Below are 24,326 nucleotides of genomic sequence, written 5' to 3' on the forward strand. Positions count from 1 at the left end.
TGGGCTTACGTCAGACGTACAGCGCGCTCTCGTTGACGTGCACGCGGCTATGTTGAAGTGGGAGTAGCTAAATCTATACGTGCAGTTTACATTAATCCTCCAATCAAGATGACGACTGTCTCTGGTAAGATTTATTAAACTACATTCGCGTTTTTGCATAGTTATCTTTATATTTATATAGAACAGCAAGTCTATAATAAAGCCGATAGGTCAGCATACATCCCGATTGTCCTTTCTGTGCTTATTAGTTTAAATAATAAACTCGGTAGCATGCGAGCCTTGTTCTTGATCTGACAGTTTTGTTAACGTTTCGAGCCGGTTTACACATTCATATGAATGAAACGGCAGGTTCTCACAAGATGCTTTTGTTTCAATATGGCACAGTAACAGAGAAATGGAGGAATTCTGATTGACACTCGAACTAGCTAATCAGGATTCTGGTTTTGATTTGTTGACGTGCATCTCAGCCAATGGCATCCAAGATCAGGTCACTTGTCCCCTTATGTTTTTGTATGCGTTACCCGAGTTTATTTTACTGTCTGCATCCAAACTGTACATTAAAAGACGTGGTTTTCTTTTCAAAATATAAGGGAAATGTTTTTGAGAAAAATATTTTGACAAACATTTTGCGCGCTTGCATTTGCTATAGTAACATTATACCATGATTTTCTGCATATTGTAAAAATCACGGAAAACCGCTGCAACAGGAGCTCTTAAATGTATGGATCTAGTTTCTGTGAATATAATATATTTGAAAACAAACAGCTTTTCCAACATTACAACAGTACCCAATGAAGTATTGCTTTGAAATATTGTCTTACAATAAATTGATAATAAGAGTCAAAAGTTTGAGAGCCACTAGGTGTGCATGGTGTGAACACAATATATCCTGCATAGTAAGTAGCAAGATGCCAAAACCAATATTTTAGATTTTTTGTTGTTCAACTTTGTAAATAAAATGCAAAGGTGTGTGATCTCTTTCTAGATGCATAGTGTGGCATTTCTATGGTAAATTGCATATAATGTATTTGTATTTATATTTGATATTTGGTGTCTAACAAATATTTACAATATTATTGTCAGTGATATAGGAACATTGATGTACTTACATGATACTCGATTAATATTAACATTTCTCAATTGTTTTTCTTTTGTTGCAGTTCAGAAGAGCATCAGTTTCTAGTCCAGCTATGATCTGAGAGGAGATGATAGCGGAGCCAACTTTACCGTCCAGATCGGTGCAAAAGTGAGACACCTGAAAACTACCTCTGCATTTTCATCATAAAACAGACTCAATACAGTTTTCGATTTTAAGCCGTCTTTTTCTGAAATATCCCAATTTAATTACATTTTATTATTCAAGGTGTTCTGTGTGTACAGCTAAACAACTGCCTGTTCATCCTGTTTTCAGAGAGAACTCAGCAGTTGACGTCTCTTCCTGTGCATCGGTGCATCACGTTTCAAGTGAGAGAAATGAAAACAGACAAAAGACTGTGGTAAGAGCTGCTAAAACCACAATGTTTGTAAAAAAAAAAAAAACACCCTAACAATAGGGTTTTGCATCTCATATACTTTTATCATAGTACAACTGACTTCTTGTGAGATTTACTGTAAGAACATTTAATCTAATTTAGAACTATATTTTGTCATGTGCAGAGAGGAAAGAGGAAAGCCAGGGAATGCTCTGAGAATGCCAAAAGAAAGCATTCAAAGAGCAGTAATGGCAGCCTGGGCCGAGCAGAGAACGAACAGCTCAAAAATGGAGACGTGGAAGCCGTCACACTGTTTGAGGTGGTCAGCATGGGCAGGAATGCAATGCAGGTACATCCAGCATGATCAGGCCTGCTACAGATAACCACTTGGAAGGTCACAAACTTCTTCTTAGGTCACACTGATTTAAACAAACCTTTGTTATATGGATGTTTGGTTTGTTTTGTGAAAGGTTGTGGTGGATGACTGGATCGATGCTTATACTGGCGACAGAGACTCAGCACTGCTCGATCTCATCAGCTTCTTTATCCAGTGTTCGGGATGCAAAGGCATGTTTCGTAATGTCTGTTCTGTCTTTCATAATAGAATATCATTTCACAACAGTGATGACTAATAGAAGTAGGTAATTTTTAGTGCTTTGTTTTTGTTTTGTGGCTTGTGTATTGTAGTTCAGGATGTGAATTCTGTCTGTGCTTTTGTAGGGATGGTTACAGCAGAGATGTTTCAGAGCAAAAAGGGTGCTGATGTCATGAGCAAAATGGTGGAGGATTTGGATGAGGTTAGACATCCAGCGTGCTCATCATTGATTACTTTCCCATGTTTCTTGCTCTTACTTATGAGTGTTCTTTTTTAATCACAGGACACAGGTTTACAATATAAGAAGTTCCTTGCATTTCCATGGATTTTAACTGTCACGTGGCCTCTTGACATGGTACGGTTCAGAGCACTTCACGTCATGTTGTCAAACATCAAACATCTTAACCATTACGGGGAAGTTGTGGCCTAATGGTTAGAGAGTCGGACTCCCAATCGAAAGGTTGTGAGTTCGAGTCCCGGGCCGGCAGGAATTGTGGGTGGGGGAAGTGCATGTACAGTTCTCTCTCCACCTTCAATACCATGACTTAGGTGCCCTTGAGCAAGGCATCGAACCCCCAACTGCTCCCCGGGCGCCGCAGCATAAATGGCTGCCCACTGCTCTGGGTGTGTGCTCACAGTGTGTGTGTTCACTGCTCTGTGTGTGTGCATTTCGGATGGGTTAAATGCAGAGCACAAATTCTGAGTATGGGTCACCATACTTGGCTGAATGTCACTTCACTTTTGACAAATTTAATGTGTCCTTGCTAAATAAAAGTATTAATTTATTTGAAAAAAACTTTACTGACATCAATCCTTTGAACAACAGTGTATAACACAATATAAAATCGGAACTATTTGTCAATCTTTCCATCCTCCTCAGGACAGTGGCGAGTATCCTCTCATCATGTCAGGCCTGTACTGGAAGAGGTTTCGTTCACACTTCTGTGAATTTGTATCGGTGCTAGTGGCCCAGTGTCAGAACTGTGTAATCTTCGATGGCTACCTCTTGAACACACTCATTTCACTACTGACAGAGCTCTCCGATTCCAGAGTTCGCGCATTCAGGCACACCTGTACACTAGCAGGTAAGTTGCTCCGATGACCAATTCCACTTGACCTGAACCACACACACACAGACATCCAGAAAGCTGATGTTTTGCCTCTGTTGTGTGTGTCTCTGCAGCAGTGAAGCTGCTCAGTGCTTTGGTAAATGTGGCTCTCAACCTCAGTATCAGTGTCGATAACAGTCAGCGGCTGTACGAGGTCGAGCTGGCCAAGATGGCCAGCAAACGGGCTTCTCCGAGGCTGGACAGAATCCAGAGGAAGATCAGTGAGGTTAGATGATTGACAGCATGTCTGATTACAGAGTTCAACATTTCTATACACAGATCTTTCTGGAGTATAGTCAGGGTCTAAAGGTAACTCGGCAAGAGTGATTAAAAATTTGGTGAGTAATATAACTAAAATAATTTAATACATGATCTATATCACATTGTAAAAATAAAACTCTGAACACTCACTGATGTGACTTGCATAATTCAAACAGACTTAGAAATGTCTGCTAAAGGAAATATTTGAGTTAAAATTTTAACAGTCATTTCTTTATCACATGATCCTTCAGAAATCATTCTAATATGCTGACTTTTTTGTGGTCAAGAAACATTTCTTATTATTATCAAGTACTACTGTTGAAAACAGTACTGCTTGATATTTTAAACTAGAAACCATAATGATTTTTGTTATAAATGTCACTTTTGATCAGTTTAGTTCATCCTTGCTAAAAAAAAATAATATTATTGACCACAAAACTTTTTAATGATGGCGTTGATGTACTGGAAACTGTAAAGTCTAAATTACTTTCATTCTTCAGTTACAGGACAGGAAATGTGAAATTGAGAACATGATGGATGCCATATTCAAAGGAGTCTTCCTGAAGAGATACAGGTGATCTTTATATTAACCACACTAGCCTTCACTTCCTTGAAAATAAAATCAAACAACAACTATGTGCCATAATAACGGCGATGTGACTTCCAGAGACGTGATTCCTGAAATCCGGGCCATCTGCATGGAGGAACTGACAGTGTGGATGAAGCTGTATAGTTCAGTGTTTCTAAACGACAGCTATCTGAAGTACGTGGGATGGATGATGCATGACAAGGTGGGTTAACCAGCAGCCAGGTACTTTAAGGGACAATTCATTTTTAAATGTTTAGACGTTTACCCATGTCAGTTGTTGTTGAATTAATATTTGACTGCCTGTTTTATTTTTTTAATAATCTTCTACAGCAACCTGATGTGCGTCTGAAATGTGTGCTGGGTCTACAGGCCCTTTATCAGGATCAAAGTAGTTCTAAAATGGACCTTTTCACAATACGGTTTAAGGTAACGATTGCTTCCACATTGTCCCAAATGACACACTATACACTATGTACTATGTACCGTGTAGTGTATGAATTTTAGAAGGTTATTTTAGCCTATCCCCTACCACTATGTTAGGAAAGCTGTGTCTGCTGATTGGACAAAGTTTTCCACAATTCCGTGCATCATCTGTGTATTTGAAGTGCACTTGTGTCATGTTGTAATTTTCATTGTGAACACACTATTTTTACCTCAAAATGGCTGCGTGAACTGGGATACTCGTCATGTTCCTAGTCAGGCACAACACGCCAAGTTTCTGCAAAATCTGTCTGTAAACTCTACACAAAAATGCTGTAAACCATGCCACATTCACATCCAATCAGAACATATTTGATGTGTGATATTAAAAATGGGTGAAGCTACTTAACATGAAGCTACAGAAACCAAGCACCCTACAAAAGTTCCACTTGTTGCCATCACAGGTGATTAGAATAAAACCTTGGCTGTAAGTTTGTCCTCCAGCTCTTACGGTCTTGCTGTTTTGGCCAAACTTCTCAAATGGACGCGGTCAGTAAACGTCTTTGGCAGTTTTTAAGTTAAGGTCCGGTAAAGGGCATGATTGCTGATTGACAGGCTGGAAAGCCCCTCAGGTTTTGCCTTGGGCTCACTGGCCTGATGGCTTCCCACAGGACCCCACCCTCACCGTACCCTCACTAACGGCAGCAAGCACATTAGCACAACCGTGATTTAAAGAGCTGTTTAAATGCATCTGGGTCTTTAACTCAAGTCCTATTGTAGGTTTTCGAGATAAGATTGCTCTCATAGCGGGTAGTTAAAGTGTTTACATGAACGATTTAATGCTGTTTCTGTTGAAGGAGAGGATGATCTCCATGACTCTGGATAAAGACCATGAAGTGGCCATACAGGCTATGAGATTGCTCATGGTCATCTCTCAGTAAGTATCTCCCTTGCTCCTCATGCTGACTATTTCTCATAGAGTTTGTTGAACCATACTTTGACTTCTCCTCTGTGAAGCGTACGCTGTGCTGATCCTCATGTAATTGTTGAAATTGTTCCCTTTTGGGTCAGATCCTGTGAGGATGTTCTGAGTCCTGATGACCACAAGAATGTCTTCCAGTTTGTGTACTGCTCCCACAGACCTCTAGCTACCACTGCGGGTGAATTCCTCTATAACAGGTCTGTGTTCGTTGCCATTCTACAAAACCTACCCTTTTGTGTGACACATTCATGCACATAAATGTACATGATAGCTGTAAGTTATTAGCTTACTTTAATTGATTTGCCGTCATGGTGTCATTTCTCTGCTCTTAGGCTGCTCAGTAACCATGAATTATCAAAGCCCAGAGATGGAGCCTCTGATCAGGAGAGGCACAGAGAGTTACTCTTAGCTAGAGTCCAAGCCCTGATCAACTTCCACACTGAGAATGAGGTATGTTAACTCAAAGTGTGCCATGCTTAAAAATAAGATTATAAGTACGTGTGCTCTGAGATCTGGTGGTTGTGCACGCAAATCTGCATTTCAATTTTACATTTTAAATTTAAAATTAGAGTTAAATAACCAAATATTCTCTCCCCTCTGTCATAGCTGCACCAGCATGTGTTGTACCTCGTGGATAGTCTGTGGGACAGTGCAGGGGCTCTGCTGAAGGACTGGACCGGTCTTACCTCACTGCTCTTACCTCACACGTCCTGTCAGGAACAAGGCTAGTACTACTACTGCTTTAGTACACACTACAGTATACACTCCAGTATGCTTCGTTATTGTAATTCTGCATTATCAGTGGCTTTTATTACAGACAATAAGAGATTTCCATCCTTTAACAAATATTTACAAGTATATACACAACTACAAAAGGTTAACTATTCAAATAATTCTAGTTTTGACTGTTTTAATGATTACTAGAAATATAAACGAAAAGTATTGATTTCTATCCAACATTATCTCCTCTATTTTAAAGTCCACTGTGAGAGAGCAAACTGACATCTTATTTGTGTTGTGCGACGTGCTTTAGCTACAGCTCTGAGCAGTGCTGAGGAGGCCTTCGTAATTGAGCTCATATCGGCGTCAGTGAAACAGGCTGCAGAGGGGCCTCCGTTGTCAGGGAGAGGAGCAGGTAAAAAGGTAAGACTTCCTGTTGCATCTTTTATTAGATGGTGCTCTGATCTAACAGGGTTGTCAGATATGTCACCTTTATGTTCATACTCCAGCTGTTCACAGATACATCCAACACATTGTGGTAATGTTGCTAGTTACATATCTGTTTATTTAGGTGATATATACTAAAGAGAAAAAGATTCAAATTGATGACTGCACAAAACTCACTGAACACTTCGTTCAAGTGCTGCCTGAGCTGTTATCCAAGGTAAAAGAAAAATCACTGAACTGTTCATTTTTTTCATAACCGCTTCTTCATAAATTAACTTGATGTCTAATCTCATCCTCTAGTACTCAGAGGATGCGGAAAAACTCAGCTCCCTTCTAAAAATACCTCAGTATTTCCAAACGGACGCATGGGATCATGAAAACTCACAGGTTTGTGTGTCATCTGATGCACTGACTTCACTGTGTTATTGATCTATATGTGTATGATTTGGTGCTCAAGAAAAATTTAACGTTTTTCAGGATTCTTTGATGAATAGAAATTTCAGTAGAACATGTATTTGAAATAGAAATATTTTGTAACATTATAAATGCCTTTACTGTCTCTACTGTCACCCAATTTAATGTATCCTTGCTTAAAGGTCCTATGACATGAAAATTTCACTTTCTGAGGTTTTTTAACATTAATATGACTTCCCCTAGCATGTATGTGGTCCCCAAGTTTCAAAAAATTTTAATCGGTGTAAATCGAGATTTTGCTATCTTTCTCTGCCTTTGAGAAAATGGAAGCTCAAACGGGCTGATCTGGAATCTCCTCTTTGTGACGTTGTAAAGAGAAATGTTACCTCCCCTTTCTCTGCTTTGCCCGCCCAAATATTTACATATAATTCAGTCGCAATGTCAGCAGAGGCGTTACAAACAGACTTTTATGATATGGATTCGACAGCACCGGCACAAAGAGTGAGTAACAGTGTTCATTAATGCCTGATCTGTGATCAGTGATTTCTGATGTGTAGTTAATCATTCAAGTTCACACAGACTTTCTTTCTAAATCGTTTAATACTGTTTATGCATCAGTGAATCAAGCCAGTGACTAAACGATCAACTTCACGTTGTTTCTCTTAGTAGCATGAAAGAAATCTGTTATTTAAATTGTGATTTAACTACAGAGAGCGATCAAAGAACGCTCCCTTTTTTCGGAGCTCTCACACATCGCGAGTATATCTGCACACCTGCCTAAACTGCCATTACAATGAATGACGCTGTTATGCTGCACAACGGAGCTCTTACTGTATTCATGTGTTGGCTGTTAGTTGTGGTGAAAGCATTTTGTGAGAGAAAACGTGTTGCAATAATGACGAGATGACTGCATTCACACGATAAACAGACTCTTTCTATTCAATACTCATCACTGCAGCCTTTCATGTGATGGGAAAAGATCGAAAAAATAATTATATAATCAACAAATCCACGATTCGTTAATCTCGACAGCTGTAGTATATATATATATATATATATATATATATATTTATTTATTTATTTATTTATTTATTTGAGAGGGGTTCCATATGTAATACGCGTTTAGAATGCAAAGATGTCAGCCAATCACAACAGTTGTCGTTTCCTCGGAGTCTCACAGCAGACACGCCCCTTCAAACAGAGCATTCAAGCCAGACGGCTAATATCAGGATATAAAAAATGCTTTTTATTTCTAAATTTTAAATGTAAAAATCATACTAACAATATAAGTACACCTAAGGAAACATTAAAAAGCATTTAAAGAAAAGGAAATAATCCATGTCATGGGACCTTTAACACAAATATTAATTAAAATTTGTGAAATTTGTGTCTGGTTTTTATATAGCCTATATTTGTATTTTGGTGTAGTGTGTGCTGGCATTGCTGGCTCAGCTGGAGGCTGCCGTGGACAGACACACAGATGTTGGACTGCTGGAGGCGGCTGCTCGTTCTTACCAGAGCCTCTGTGCTCAGGACTTACCCTGGCACTCTCTGGCCCGGCCCAGCTTTGACCGGCTCATCCAGCACTGGACAGACACACTGGGAACACGGTTAAGAGAATCATTGAGTGTGAGTACACTAATGGACCACTAAAAACTCTGAAAAGATGTTCTTTTACTAGCTTGTACCAGATACATACATGCATTTTAAATGGATCCGATTCCAGACATCAATAAAGGATAAGTTGATTCATGACAGATTTATGACTGTATCTTACACAGCAGATTAAAGGTGCTTCCTTTCATGTACAGGACGGTTGTTTCACTGGAAACGAGGACAGCACTTTGGAAATTCTGTCCACACTGAAGAAACTTAATGCATTCAATGTGTAAGCAGTTTCTAGTTTATTCCATCCACATACCACATTCTGATAAGCACATTTCTTTGACTAATTTAATTATCAACCTGTGGTTTACATCCCTACTGACAAAGCTATTAAAAATGTTTGTTTGTTTTTTTTACATTCTCATTACAGTTATGCAAACATTCAAAAAGTTATTATTTTTATACTTTAAGAACATTTTACTTTGGTTATATGAACATTCTGGAAATGTTACAAAGATACTGAGATGCACAGGTGCTATTAATTAAATTATTAAAGGGATATTTCACCCAAAAATGAAAATTATGTAATTAATAACTCACCCTCATGTCATTCCAAACCAGTAAGACCTCCATTTATCTTCGGAACACAGTTTAAGATATTTTAGATTTAGTCCGAGAGCTCTCAGTCCCTCCATTGAAGCTGTGTGTACGGTATACTGTCCATGTCCAGAAAGGTAAGAAAAACATCATCAAAGTAGTCCATGTGACATCATAGGGTCAGTTAGAATTTTTTGAAGCATCGAAAACACATTTTGGTCCAAAAATAGCAAAAACTACGATTTTATTCAGCATTGTCTTCTCTTCCGTGTCTGTTGTGAGAGAGTTCAAAACAAAGCAGTTTTGTCATATCCGGTTCGTGAACGAATCATTCGATGTAACCGGATCTTTTTGAACCGGTTCACCAAATTGAACTGAATCGTTTGAAACGGTTCACGTCTCCAATACGCATTAATCCACAAATGACTTAAACTGTTAACTTGTTTAATGTGGCTGACACTCCCTCTGAGTTAAAACAAACCAATATCCCGGATTAATTCATTTTATTCAAACAGTACACTGACTGAACTGCTGTGAAGAGAGAACTGAAGATGAACACTGAGTCGAGCCAGATAATGAATCGTTCACGAATCAAGAACCGGTTGCATCGGTTTTCGGATCACCAGTAGTTCTTTCTGACAGTTCGATTCAATAAACCGGTTGAAGAAAACGGTTCACCGGTTCTTTTGCGCTCGATGTAATGGCGTCGTTGGCGATGATTGCAAGCCTTCGGTTTATCTGGGCTCATAACATTAGCACAGAATCAGTTCAGAATCAATCACCAAAAGAATCAGTTCGGTTCAGATGCTCCTTGTGTCGGTCTGTTTCACGCTGAATCACACATGCTCAGTATCATCAGCTCCTCGGTTCTCGAATTGGACGCGTCTGACAGAAACGGTTCTTGACTCATGAACGAGTCATTATCTGGCTCGGCTCGGTGTTCATCTTCAGTTCTCTCTTCACAGCAGTTCAGTCAGTGTACTGTTTGAGTACATGAATTAATCCGGGATATTGGTTTGTTTTAACTCAGAGGGAGTGTCAGCCACATTAAACAAGTTAACAGCTTAAGTCATTTGTGGATGAATGCGTATTGGAGACGCGAACCGTTTCAAACGATTCAGTTCGATTTGGTGAACTGGTTCAAAAAGATCTGGTTACATCGAATGATTCGTGCGCGAACCGGATATGACAAACTGCTTTGTTTTGAACTGTCTCACAACAGACACGGAAGAGAAGACAATGCTGAATAAAATCGTAGTTTTTGCTATTTTTGGACCAAAATGTATTTTCGCTGCTTCAAAAAATTCTAACTCACCCTCTGATGTCACATGGACTACTTTGATGATGTTTTTGGTTTGGAACAACATGAGGGTAAGTTATTAATGACATAATTTTGCAAATTGGGCGAACTAACCCTTTAACAACTGTTTGTTCAGTTTGGAAAATCTGTGCCATAATTTTGTTTGATGCCATTCAAATGTATGTATTCTTATTTTATTTGTGCTTTATCAAATCTGTCTAGTGCTCAGGATCTGTCTAAATGGAGCCTGTATGAGCTGGGGACCAGACTCCTGGATGTGGAGATAAAACATAGTGGTCTTCCCATGGAGGTAACATTATTAGCCTTGTACCAAATCCTCTACTCTTTTATTCCCTTAACAGGGTTTGTCTCTCTAATATGTATTTCTTGTAGGTGACAATCAAAGCTCTGCGCTGCATGTGTAGCTGCATCCTTTGGAAGCTCAACACCTTTGGAGAAGGATTGACCTCCAGGGTGAGCCATCTAAATTCTCTTCCGCTCCGACTGAATTGTGACTGCTTTCATAAACGGCTGAGATCATGCTTAGAATGGTAATATCTTCAAGCACAGACGCAAGGCCAGAGTTTTCCCTTGGGTGATTAATTAAACAAGAGTTTTTAGGCATGCAAGACTCTCTGTCTACAGAGTTGCCATATGATCCATCACAAAGAGCCGTGTCCTTTAAACCTGCCACATTGGATTTCAAATATCAACACAGAGGCTCTAGGGTTATGTCCAGCGGATTTTAATTAATAAGTGATAGAAAGCGATTGATCGTGAGTCTTAAGGAAAAGTCGGTGCTGGTGATGGATTATAGGGGGCGTAATGGTTGCACTCTCGTGTGAACGTTTCACCACTAATAGCTGGGCTTCTTATTAGGTCTATGTTTCCATGCAGTGCACGGGGTAATCATATCTCCCCACCTCTAACCTTTATGCGGTGAAATATTGGCGGCCATTAAGACTGCTGTAGGTAAGATTTGCTCAGTGCTGGCTCAGAAATGGCTGCTTTCTCCTCTGGCATCGTCATCAATAACTGACAGCGCAGGGGGCAGTTTTTGGCTCAGGCGGCAGCTCGGCTCAATCTGCAATTCTAATGTCAATGGTGACCCGAGGTGAGAGGGAAAAGAAGAACGTGTTCAGAATAAAATTGGGATGTATGTCCGATTCAAGAGTCATTTAGCTGAATCTACATTGCGACTACATGGGATGGAGGAACCGATCTTGCACGTCCACCCCGGAGCTCCACATGCACGTCATTATTAAATAATTTTTTATCACACAAGAGACTGGCGGCACTGTTCACAACGTCCACTTTCATCAGTCTACATCATTAAGAGCCCTGCTGCAGTCATCTTTCTGTTGCTGTTATTTTGCTCTTGTACTCTGTCTATTCCTCATATGACTTTTCCCTGAAGTGTCAAAGCTTTGTGTACTTTCTCAATCTGCATGGTCATATGCATGTGTAATAATTAAATAAATTGAGCGAAATGCTCAGTACAACTCCAAATGTGGTAAAAATCAAAAGCTGCATAGGAAAGAATTGTCATCGTTATGGATGTGTTTGTTTGTGTGTGTGGTTTTAGGAGTCCGCCCTCCAGCAGAGAAGCCAGCTACGTGCCTTCTGTGAGAAATGTCACCGCTGTCTCTCGCACGCTGAGCAGCTTGTACGAGAGCAAGTGAGCATCACTTCTCTTTGTTCACAGCATACCACTTGATTCAGTCCTTTTTTCAAAGTGGATTATTCCAGGCACATCAGAGCGTATTGTCTGTGCGTTAAGCTGTAGCATGTGTGCCAGTGGGCCGATGCGCTGTTATTGTCTGAATCCTGTTTGTTTCCACTTTAATTTCTTGCGGAGTGCCCTTGGCACCCGTGTTGGGTTTTTAGTAATGAATCCTCACTCCATGCCAAGGCACGCTGACAGGAGAAAAACACACTAATTGAAACTAAAACAAATGGAAGTTCCGGACAATATTTGTTTATTTCAAGTCCGCTTTGAATTGTCCATGTTCTCAGTGAATTGATTTGAAATATTTTTAGAGCTCTAATTTCAATCAATGAATTATGCCAATGAATCAATCAAATTAATTGTAGCAGATAAATAAAGCGCTAAGTTTTAATAAAAAAAACTGAGAGCTTCAGCTGTTGCATTGCAACTTTTTCTTTTAGCATCTTCAGCCACGAGTGTTTGAATAATTGCTTATATTGTAATTTCTATTTTATTTTATTTGTAATGTAATGGAAACAAAATAATTTAGTACATTGATACACTCTTTCGGAGAAAGATACCATTTGATTGTTTTGAATAATATTAGATTTTAGAAAAGAATTTATTGTGCATTATTGTCTACCTTCTATCACATCTGTTGATCAGGCGCTGTCTGTTTTATGTTGTTTTCACAAAGGCCTTCATGTGTCTGAGTGATGTTCTCATAGCTCATAATTACCAGCTTCAGATGTGGGACTCGTCTGCAGGCACTCCGTTACTGTACACCCCTGATCCCAAACTCCAGAAAGCTCTTCTTTCCTTCGTCGTGGAGCATGTCTTCACCAGCCCCGAGCAGGACACCCACAGTAGTAAAGGTTTTTTCTCTCTTTACATTTCAGAAAATCTTAAGGGTTTTGTTTGGCCTGTGCTCTGCCATGTGGGCGACTGGACGGCTTCAACAGATCCAGTGTTAGCTAAGTGTTTAGAGAGTTGTTGCCCTTTAGATCAATCTGTTTTATATGTTCTTGAGATTTAACTGAGCTATCTCTGAGGAACTTTAATGTTGGTGAAACTCGATGCACTGGATGTGCACACAGGATGCTTTTAAGGGAGGGCCCAAAATGAGGATAAAAAGTAGCTGTGGTGTTTTAAAACCCTCTGGAGTCGATTAACTCGGATATCAGGAGTCATTTTCTCCTGATAACCCAAAAAAGAACTTAAATTACACTTTCAGTTTTAATCGTACAGATAAGAGCAATACCTATCGAATCTGTAAAGGGTCTACTTTTTTTTGGATACAGACATAATAACAACAAAACTTTGTGCATTTATAAAATAAAGATAACAAACAAGGTGTGCTGTCTGCAGCCTTTGTCTGCGCTGATCTTCATTTACAAACACTTCATTAAAATGAACTGTAACTCCGTGAATACTCAACGAAGAGACATGAGAGAGATATCTATAGAAAGCCTGACATGTCTACCTTTAAACTAAACAAGTGCCGCTGAAAACAAATATTCTGTGATAAAGTAATCCATATGAAAACAACACAATGTCCGTTTTTCACGTCTCTGTTTGCTTCGCGATGAGAGGAATAAGACATAATTCACCCCAAAAAGATGTGATGTGTTTGAGGATTTGAGAAATGGATTTCCTCAGAAAAAAAGAATGAAGCACTTTATTCAGCAGAGATCATAAACATGAGTAAGTCTCTTTTTATTTATTTATATACTTGTACTAGTTTTCACATAACGTTTAAACATTTTACTAGTTAGACTTTTTCCAAAGACTTTTTCCAAACTATAATTCCTGACTAAATGTATAATCAAGTGAAATATTATGAAGTTTCAATAACAATATACAATACTATACCATTCAATAAATAATATAAATGTAACAAATAAAGATAACTGTAACAAATGTAAAAACAATGCTGTTCTTTCAATTTATTCCCCCTAAAAAACCTGAAAAATATTCTCAGCTCTTTTCAACATTAATAATAATAATGACAATAATAATAACAATATTTTATTTTTTTTGTAGAAAATAAGATTGTTAAAAGGATTTCTGAAGGATTGTGTGACTGGAGTAATGATGCAAAAAAATTAGTTTGAAAGTCAGCTTTGATTGTTCCTAATAAACTGTTTCACTGCTCCCCCAAAATGATATTAAATTATGTTGTGGGATAATTAAATATATTCTAAATAAACTACAAACATAAAATTATATAGATTTATTTTGTTCTCACATTCTTTCTTGTAACTCCTTCCTCTCAGTGGCACAGATGACTGAATGGCTCATTATGCAGCTCATTATGCAGCTCATTATGCAGGCCTTTGTCTTCTCAGGTGTAAATCACAATGATATTCAAGATAGTTGACGCCTACTCGCATATGACTTTTACCAACAAAAAGTGTCAATATAAATCAATATATTGTTTTCTGTAAGTGAGTAAACAAGATAATTTTCACATAATTTACAAAGAAAAATTCTAGGCTACAAGCTCCAGTTCTCAAAAGTCCCGGGAACCATTGTTCTGTATGAGTTTTATGGCCTTATTCAAGTGATTTAACATTTTTAGTTTTCACTAACCACGCATAACATTTTTTTTCTCAAAAACACAATCATGTACATGCATGCATTTCACAGATTATTATAGCCCAGTTTGTACTGATTACAGTGAGATTAGACTTTACCCATTTAGATATTTATAAGAAACTGAAAAAGCACAAATGTCTGGGCGTGACAAAACTTCTCCAGGCCCCAAAAATACCCTTAGACTCCAGAGGGTTAATGAAATCGATGAAGTTCTTCCCAGTTGGCTGATAACTGGATGAGCAGTTTGCAGTTCAAATCAAACTGTCTACTAAAGAAAACATCTGATGCAATTTTTTTTGTGTGTGGAAAATTTACAATTACTAGATTATCTGGAATACCTAAGGGTATCATCAAATTCTGCCACTAAAATTCACAGGGCCTGGGACAAACTTTTTATGTGTGGGTGTGGGCTCCCCCTCCCCTGGGCCCAATTAAACCACAGAGACAAAAACACGAGGAACAAAATCACAACAGCTCTTGATGCTTTTGTGACAGACGCAGTTTCCCTGAGAGACTGAGGTTGTCTCATTCTATCTGTGATGCTGTGAGTGACATGTGCTGTTTGTCAGAAATGCACAAGGAAAAACAGCTACATAATTCCTATCTCATAGAGGTAAATAGTTTTTTTTTTAAAATAATAATAATAATAAAAAAGCAAAATCCATCTATATACGAGTGTCTATCCATTCTGTGTGTGCATATACACACATATAATGTTTCTAACATTATGATAAATGATTTTTGAGAACCAAATCAGCATATTAAAATGATTTCTCAAGAATCATGCAACACTGAAGACTGGAGTAATGGCTGATGAAAATTCAGCTTTTCCATGACCGCAATGCATGAGATTTTTATTTACAAGTTATTTGACAAATAATAATATAATATAATTAATTTACTTATGCAGTATTTTTTAAACTGCATTTTTGATGCACATGCATGCAGACAAATACATGAGCATAAGAACTTTTTTCAAAAAATCTTTCCACACAAACACACACATGCAATACTTTTAACACCTTTGTAGTTTATACAGTCGTGGCCAAAAGTTTTGAGAATTACATAAATATTAGTTTTCAAAAAGTTTGCTGCTAAACTGCTTTTAGATCTTTGTTTCAGTTGTTTCTGTGATGTACTGAAATATAATTACAAGCACTTCATACGTTTCAAAGGCTTTTATCGACAATTACATGACATTTATGCAAAGAGTCAGTATTTGCAGTGTTGGTCCTTCTTTTTCAGGACCTATGCAATTCGACTGGTCATGCTCTCAATCAACTTCTGGGCCAAATCCTGACTGATAGCAACCCATTCTTTCATAATCACTTCTTGGAGTTTGTCAGAATTAGTGGGTTTTGGTTTGTCCACCCGCCTCTTGAGGATTGACCACAAGTTCTCAATGGGATTAAGATCTGGGGAGTTTCCAGGCCATGGACCCAAAATTTCAACATTCTGGTCCCCGAGCCACTTAGTTATCACTTTTGCCTTATGGCACGGTGCTCCATCCTGCTGGAAAATGCATTGTTCTTCACCAAACTGTTGTTGGATTGTTGGAAGAAGTTGCTGTTGGAGGGTGCTTTGGTACCATTCTTTATTCATGGCTGCGTTTTTGGGCAGAATTGTGAGTGAGCCCACTCCCTTGGATGAGAAGCAACCCCACACATGAATGGTGTCAGGATGCTTTACTGTTGGCATGACACAGGACTGATGGTAGCGCTCACCTTTTCTTCTCCGGACAAGCCTTTTTCCAGATGCCCCAAACAATCGGAAACGGGCTTCATCGGAGAATATGACTTTGCCCCAGTCCTCAGCAGTCCATTCTCTATACTTTCTGCAGAAGATCAATCTGTCCCTGATGTTTTTTTTTTGAGAGAAGTGGCTTCTTTGCTGCCCTTTTTGACACCAGGCCATCTTCCAAAAGTCTTGGCCTCACTGTGCGTGCAGATGCGCTCACACCTGCCTGCTGCCATTCCTGAGCAAGCTCTGCACTGGTGGCACTCCGATCCCGCAGCTGAATCCTCTTTAGGAGATGATCCTGGCGCTTGCTGGACTTTCTTGGACGCCCTGAAGCCTTCTTTACAAGAATTGAACCTCTTTCCTTGAAGTTCTTGATGATCCTATAAATTGTTGATTTAGGTGCAATCTTAGTAGCCACAATATCCTTGCCTGTGAAGCCATTTTTATGCAACACAATGATGGCTGCACGCATTTCTTTGCAGGTCACCATGGTTAACAATGGAAGAACAATGATTTCAAGCATCACCCTCCTTTTAACATGTCAAGTCTGCCATTCTAACCCAATCAGCCTGACATAATGATCTCCAGCCTTATGCTCGTGAGTTAACAAGACGATTACTGAAATAATCTCAGCAGGTCCTTTAATGACAGCAATGAAATGCAGTGGAAAGCTTTTTTTGGGATTAAGTTCATTTTCATGGCAAAGAAGGACTATGCAATTCATCTGATCACTCTTCATAACATTCTGGAGTATATGCAAATTGCTATTATAAAAACTTAAGCAGCAACTTTTCCAATTTCCAATATTTATGTAATTCTCAAACCTTTTGGCCACGACTGTACAATACTAAGGTGTCTTGATGGATAAGAATAGTCTCAATTTCACCAGCAGATGGCAGTCTGCCTCTACACCTGCCTATGTTAGGAACAAAATAATCACATAAAGAAGCACAATCAGCCTCATTCTCCTTCTATTAGTGAAAAGCACTGTAGCAGAACACAGTATTTGTTTGTGGTTCGTTAATCTAATTGCACACCTTCTCACTGACCTATCAAACATGCCATTGAATCAGTGTTTCTAAGTCTTACAGATAATGCATTATGATAATAATCCCTCATGATGTCATTAGGTGAGGTCTAACAGAAGTTGCACTTGTAAACGAACAAGTAATTAGATCAACACAGAGCCCTGTGGAATTATATATAGAAGTCCACACGAAAGCCAAGAAGCTTTGGTAAGCATATCCGAAATGACTACATATGCTGGTAAATCAAAATTAGCTTTCCTAAACTAGTTTTTGTGTTGTTTTTGGCCTTGTGTTGCTTTAAGACACACACAAGCAGCGCATGAGATAGCATCAGATTTTTGGGTATTTGATTAGAAATCAAGTGTGACTGAAACAAATCGTATCAATTCTATAAATATTTCAGAGAGCCGTCGATTCATGCTGCCACAAATTCCTTACCTCTTGAAAAATGCAATATAAGCTTTTGCTGGTAACATGTAATAAAAAGCAATTTAGTTATTGGATTTTCTTCACGTCACTAATGCTGTTATGAAACCTCTCTATTAAGTGATGGCTTCAGGACCAGGCAGGACGACGACAGACACATTCTGTTTCCAGAGCAGAAAATGTTGTTAACTTTAGCTCACCCCAGGAAAGCATTTCATTTATAAGATTTGAGTATAATAATTATACCGCTCTCTTATTGAATCTCAACCTCTCTGTTTCAACCTGTCTCTCTCTCTGTGTCTGTCTGCGCAGTCAGTGAGAGTGAGTGTGGAGACGGACGGCTGGAAGACTTGCACCGGCGGAGAAATCTTCTGGCGGCGTACTGCAAGCTGATCGTGCACAGTGTGCTAGAGATGAGCATGGCTGCTGAGCTTTTCAAGCAGTATGTGAAGGTATGACACTTCACTCATCGTCTCTCTCACTCAGATCTGTTCAGAGATCATTTTATACTTAGTCTGTAGTTTGTTTCTCAATATGGGTTCTACAGAGAAGCACCACAGTTTGGTGGATTAGCACCACAACATGCATTCAACAGGAAATAGCAGTGTTCACAGTAAATATTACTTTTTTCCAAACTTCTAATGTTCTAATTAAAAAAATAAATATACACACATGAAATAGTATTACATTTATAAGTAGTGTTAAATTATTATTTTTTTTTTTTTTAAATAAATAGCTATTTAGCATACAGTTTAATATTAGTATTAGATGGAGGCGGTCTGTTCATTTGGCTCATCTTTTCATAACTGGAGCTCTTAGGTTTTGAGTTTACGATAGGTGGGATTTACAGTACTGTGTGTGTGTGTGTGTGTTTGACATGCTGATATGTTTGGAATGCCTGTTTAGCTCGGCCAGCACAGAGCCGCCAACATTCTCTGATGAGGCCTTCGAAGAGAAAACTACACACACACACACACACACACACACACACACACACACACACACACACACACACACGTACGTTCACTCTGAATGCCATCATTTTGAACGACAGCTTTCAAAGTTGAGGCAAATGATGTAAAGTTGGCAAGCACCACAAACCCCACTTGAACAGCTTCCTCTTGGTAGCAAGTGGTCACTTCTCTGTACGACAGTGGCACATTTCTTGACCGCTTAGAGCGAGTATGTATTAGAAGCAAATAAATGGTAATAAATGAAGGTTGTTGTCTGGCAGTAGGTGGGTCAGTGGCTGAGGGTTATTAATTTGGGTTTAATAAACAGCATACTGCATTAACTGGCAGAAGTATCAAAGCCACTCAGTGTGAGAACCAGCAACAGAGATATGTCGGAAATCTTACTTTCTAAAAGAGAAACCCCCACCATCAGAGCCGGCACATATATATTAAAACTGTGTAAAATATGAAGCTCAAGCATTATCATTAGATGTAATATTTAACTATCATTAAAGCACTATTTATATGTACAAAGTCCATACTTTCATCACCAAAAAATTGTAATAGTAACTGACAGTTTAAAGCATATTTGGGAAGTCATGGCCTAATGCTTAGAGAGTATGACTCCTAACCCTAAGGTTGTGGGTTTGAGTCTCGGGCCGACAATACCACGACTGAGGTGTCCTTGAGCAAGGCACCGAACCCCCAGCATAAACTGCTGTGTGTGTGTGTGTGTGCACTTTGGATGGGTTAAATGCAGAGCACAAATTCTGAGTATGGGTCACGTATCTTTTTTTTCATATTTAAAACATACGTTTACTGTTCATTTAATATGATTTGATTTTAATATGTTTAAATATTTCATTAATAATGTAAGGTAAATATGTTCCAGAAGCCAAAACATAGAAACTGTGTAATCTGTGTGTCATGTCATACACTACTTTTCAAAAGTTTGGGGGTGATTAAGATTTTTTTGGAAAAAGGAACACATTAATTAGAAGTGACAGTATTGACATTTATAATGTTACAACTCTATATATTAAATATTGTGCTTTCATCAAAGAATCATGAAAAATGTGTGAAATTTCAAGCTTTAAAAAATTCTGCTTTTGCATTACAGGAAAAAAAATACATTGTAAATATATAAAAAATAGATTTTTTAAAAATTGTAATAATATTGTACAATATTAGTATTTTTTTTTACCACTGATCTATATATTGTATATCAGTTTTTTTTTTTTTTTACTGTATTTTTGATAAAAATAAATGCAGCATTGGTGTGCGAGTATACAAACATTTAATAATCTTACTTACTCCAAAGTTATGAATGGTAAGTGTATATATTAAACTAAAACCCTAAAATCAGTGAGGGAAAGATCCTCAGCAGGATCATTTGGACAACTAAATGTCTTAACTCTTTATACAGCTTTATATTAGCTGTTCTTTTAAAGAAGAATTCATTGAATTTCTTTAACAAAAATACAAGGGTGATGCTGCTTTCCCCAAAGATTCCCCCAGAATTCAATTAGTCACTTATCTGTGATAAATGACATCACAAAATAGTTTTCGACCCTTTAATATTATTCCTTTAATAATGAAGTGAAGTATGATACATTGTATGATTTATGTGTGGTATTTTGGTATGTATGAGCATAATTGTCACCATATTAGAAGTAAAACAAAGTAAAAATAAAAATAAAAGCCTTAAACCTCTCATGACTAATAGGCTACACTTCCAGAGTCTTATCCTGAGGGCCAGACAGCCTTATGGGTAATGTGCTTTCAGTATGCCACAGGCTTGCATTCCTAGGCGTGAAGCCATATGGCAGACATGGAGCCTGTATCGCTCACTGCTGTCATATCTCCCCTGCAGTTCTACAATGACTTCGGCGACATCATCAAAGAGACCCTGAACAGGACACGGCAGATGGACAAGATGGAAAGCGCGCGCACGCTGGTGCAGTGCCTTCAGCAGGTATGGAGGCTGCAGTCCTTCACCGGCGCTCTCTCTCATGTGACGCGCCTCTGCGTGGCACATCTGCTCAGCCGGTTGTCCCAGGCCCCTGTGCTCTCTGCTCGGCCCCTGCAGATGTCGACGCCTTAGAGACACAATGAATCCACCCTCTCGCCATCCCATCATGCTCAGTGGAAGAACGTTCTAGCAGCTCTTTCACTCCTTGAATAGCTTAATGGTAGATCCTGTGCTTAGGAACGACATGGAAGCATTGCTGCTCACACACACATACACAGCTCTTTAGACTATGCTTTTTTTTTTTTTAAAAAGAAGAAAGTAATATATATTTATTATTAGAATAAACCAAAGTCTAGAGCTGTGTATGCAATTAATGCTTCCATTTAATATATTTAAATTATATTATGTACACTACTGTTCTGTTTTTAAAAGTAATCTCTTATGATATATCTTATCAAGGCTGCATTTATTTGATAAAAAAAGGAAATAGTAATATTAAATATTATGAACATTTTTAGAATTTAAAATAACTTTTCGATTTAGTATATTATCCATTTTAACATACAATTTTAATTTAATTTTTATAAATAAAATGTCATTTATTCCACTCACGGTATAGCTGAATTGTCAGCAGTCATTACTTGAGTCTTCAGTGTCATATATGGAAACCTAGATTATCGAATGAATAGAAAGTTCAAAAGAACAGTATTTATTTAGATTTTTTTTTTTGTTACAATGTACAATTCTTTCTATTCACTTTAGAAATGTATAGTACCATAACCATAGTATCCATATTAAACAGATACATGTTAATCTAATTATATAATTTATCTATAGTGAAATGTAAGCTGTTCCATGATTAAAGATTATTAAATATTACAATGTAAAAAAAAAAAAAGACTTCAGAATTTTAAACTTATCAAATATTTTTTTCATTATTTTATCATGACAAGTCATATGTTTATCTTACACTAATGTAATTATCCATATGCACTATTAAAGCATGTTTATTTAATTATTTATCAGATATCTTATGTTTGAGTGCAAATGTCCATCATACTCCCCACAAAAATATAATCAATGTATTTTTGTATATATGCTAATATATACAACACCACCGTTTCTTTATAGGTTTCCTCTTTTAGACAGAAAAATTAAGCTGCATTATATTTGCGATCACAGATAATCATTTATAATGGAATAGAAATAAGGACAGATTTTCTCTAATCTGTCATGTGCATGGACTTACATACATGTTCTGTGTGAGTTCAGCTGTATCTGAGGCTGAAACAGGAGCAGGACAGAGGAAACACCTGCAGCTCCAGGGTCCAGACGTACAGCAGCATCAAGGAGTTGGCCAGACGCTTCTCACTCACCTTCGGATGGGACCAGATCAAATCCCGCGAGTCCCTGGCCATGATCCACAGGTAGCACAGTCCTCTCTGCTGCTGACTCCGTGTCAGCGAGTTCACGTCTCATGTCTGGCAAAGTGGCACAGCTAAAACGGACTGATTGCTATGTTTGACCGCAAATAGAAATAGTTTTGTCAAGATGCTGCACCGCATGGCTTCATTTAGCCAGTACAGAGTAGTCCGGTCTTTGGTTATTTCAGGCCTGAGAAAGCTGTAGTTTTGGTCTTATATTAGGATTCAAATTTAGATAGAAGGAATATTCAGGTCTTAAAAGGAAAAGTTCTCTTACTGGTTTCTCTGTGCAGGGACGGCATTGAGTTTGTTTTCAAAGGCTTCGTTCAGCAGTCTGAGAAACACTCGCCACCGTACATCTCATACCTCACCATCCTCAGCGAATTCTCCAGCAAACTGCTCAAACCGGACAAGAAGACTATGTAAGTTAAAGTAAAAACAAAACGAATTCTGCGAGCTTGACATTTTGCACTTTGGATCTTAACATCTTTAAACTGGTCGTCTCTTTCCCAGCTACAGCTATTTGCAGAAGTTTGCTGGTGAGCAGGTCATCAACAACAGAGAGGAGAGCTGGATGCCGCTGATTTACTACAGAGCGTCTCTGATGGGCACGGCTGAGGGAGAAGATGCCATCTCCTTCATCAGCTCGGACACCAACAAACAGCCCTCCCTCAGCAACCGCTCCAGATCACAAGTCAACTCTGAGGGTATGAACTCTCAGCCGGTCTATATAAAAGTATATAAAAGGATTGGTGACAACTGACAAATAACATGGGCAAGACCTTTTCAACATCTAGACTTTAGGTTAATACTTATATTTTAAGTTGATTTTATAATTAAAATGTTTTGATTTATACTAAAATTGTATAAATTATTTTGTGTGTGTGTATATTTAGATTTATTCATAAGCGTATAAATTAATTAAAAAACGAACAAAATTTAATTATACATATATAATTATAACAAAATAATTAAAACAATTGGGAAAGCAAAGCATGCTTTAATTTTCAAGTCAGCTGATGTCACTAGTAATATATCCACAAACAATTTAGGGTATATCTAGTAGTGTTACTAAGAATTATGAATTTCATAATGTGAAGTTTAATATAATAATTGACCTATTTCTGTTTTCAACAGGGGACCAAAGGTTTCTTTCGCTCTCTTCAGAACCAAAGGGAAACGAGCTTCTGAAAAGGTGAGGTCAATGAACACTTTTATTGACTGTGTGGAAAGTCAGTCAGTTGAGTAACATACTATTGAATTTTTCTTCCATGTGAAGTTCTGAAGACTCAAAAGTCCAACAAGCCCCACTGAGCAGAGAGCAGCTGACCAGCAGTCTGGTGTCTGATAAAGTTCAACGGAGCAGTGATGAAGTGGACGTGGATACTGTAGATATTGATGGCTGATGTTGTAATCATGGCTAATCGGTCATCATTGATCTGTTTTTTGTTTGTTTTGTATTTACTGTTAAAAGGTCAACATTTTGCATAATGGCCTGTATATGAAAATTGTGCCATTTAAAATGATAATAATTATGATCAGATTCAGATCTAATAAGGCGGTGCTGAAATATTTGTAAAGAATGTAAATTTATGGTGCATTGCTATTGATGAAATTTTTGCACAGTCTATGTAGGCTTAAAAAGACAGAATGATGCACTTTCAAATCTTGATGTGTAAAACACCCATTTATTGCTAACTGTAGCGCAAAAAGAATAATATCGCAATTTGGACCAATCTTTTTTAATATTTTGCCCTGTGTACTTTTGGAACATATTTTGTTGTGCATTGCTAAATTTTGCATTGAATCATAATGTGGTTTATTCGGGTATTCAAATAATCTTCACCTTTGTTGTAAGTTGAGGAGCAGCAGCGGTTTTTTATTTTATTTAATATTTTTGATCACAGCTATTATGTTTATGCCTTCTACTAGTAAAAGTAAAACCAGTTGCTCCATAAATATGTCG

At 38.0% G+C, this 24,326-nt stretch overlaps 1 protein-coding gene across 2 annotated transcripts; it reads left to right on the plus strand.

Moving 5' to 3' along the window:
* Nucleotides 1–3: 3 nt before the first annotated feature.
* si:ch211-269e2.1 (cohesin subunit SA-2) lies at nucleotides 4–24,319 on the plus strand. 2 transcript variants are annotated; one of them, XM_059500283.1, is made up of 32 exons: nucleotides 4–124; nucleotides 1,161–1,246; nucleotides 1,412–1,496; nucleotides 1,657–1,821; nucleotides 1,943–2,039; nucleotides 2,193–2,269; nucleotides 2,351–2,422; nucleotides 2,948–3,152; nucleotides 3,251–3,402; nucleotides 3,938–4,011; nucleotides 4,105–4,228; nucleotides 4,357–4,452; nucleotides 5,304–5,383; nucleotides 5,518–5,625; nucleotides 5,761–5,878; nucleotides 6,035–6,152; nucleotides 6,462–6,571; nucleotides 6,720–6,812; nucleotides 6,896–6,982; nucleotides 8,438–8,638; nucleotides 8,821–8,897; nucleotides 10,734–10,821; nucleotides 10,905–10,985; nucleotides 12,097–12,189; nucleotides 12,917–13,094; nucleotides 18,324–18,463; nucleotides 20,838–20,939; nucleotides 22,209–22,363; nucleotides 22,654–22,782; nucleotides 22,874–23,067; nucleotides 23,498–23,555; nucleotides 23,640–24,319. In XM_059500283.1, the coding sequence occupies exons 2-32, from the start codon at nucleotides 1,206–1,208 to the stop codon at nucleotides 23,764–23,766; spliced, it is 3,525 nt and encodes a 1,174-aa protein (XP_059356266.1). In that variant the 5' UTR covers nucleotides 4–124; nucleotides 1,161–1,205; the 3' UTR covers nucleotides 23,767–24,319. The 2 variants fall into 2 exon arrangements, with proteins under 2 accessions (XP_059356266.1, XP_059356265.1); XM_059500282.1 differs by lacking the exons at nucleotides 4–124; nucleotides 1,161–1,246; nucleotides 1,412–1,496; nucleotides 1,657–1,821; nucleotides 1,943–2,039 and adding an exon at nucleotides 2,082–2,109.
* The last annotated feature ends 7 nt before the right edge of the window (nucleotides 24,320–24,326 follow it).

The sequence above is a fragment of the Carassius carassius genome, chromosome 19, assembly GCF_963082965.1.
Source record: "Carassius carassius chromosome 19, fCarCar2.1, whole genome shotgun sequence".
Taxonomy (NCBI): Eukaryota; Metazoa; Chordata; class Actinopteri; order Cypriniformes; family Cyprinidae; genus Carassius; species Carassius carassius.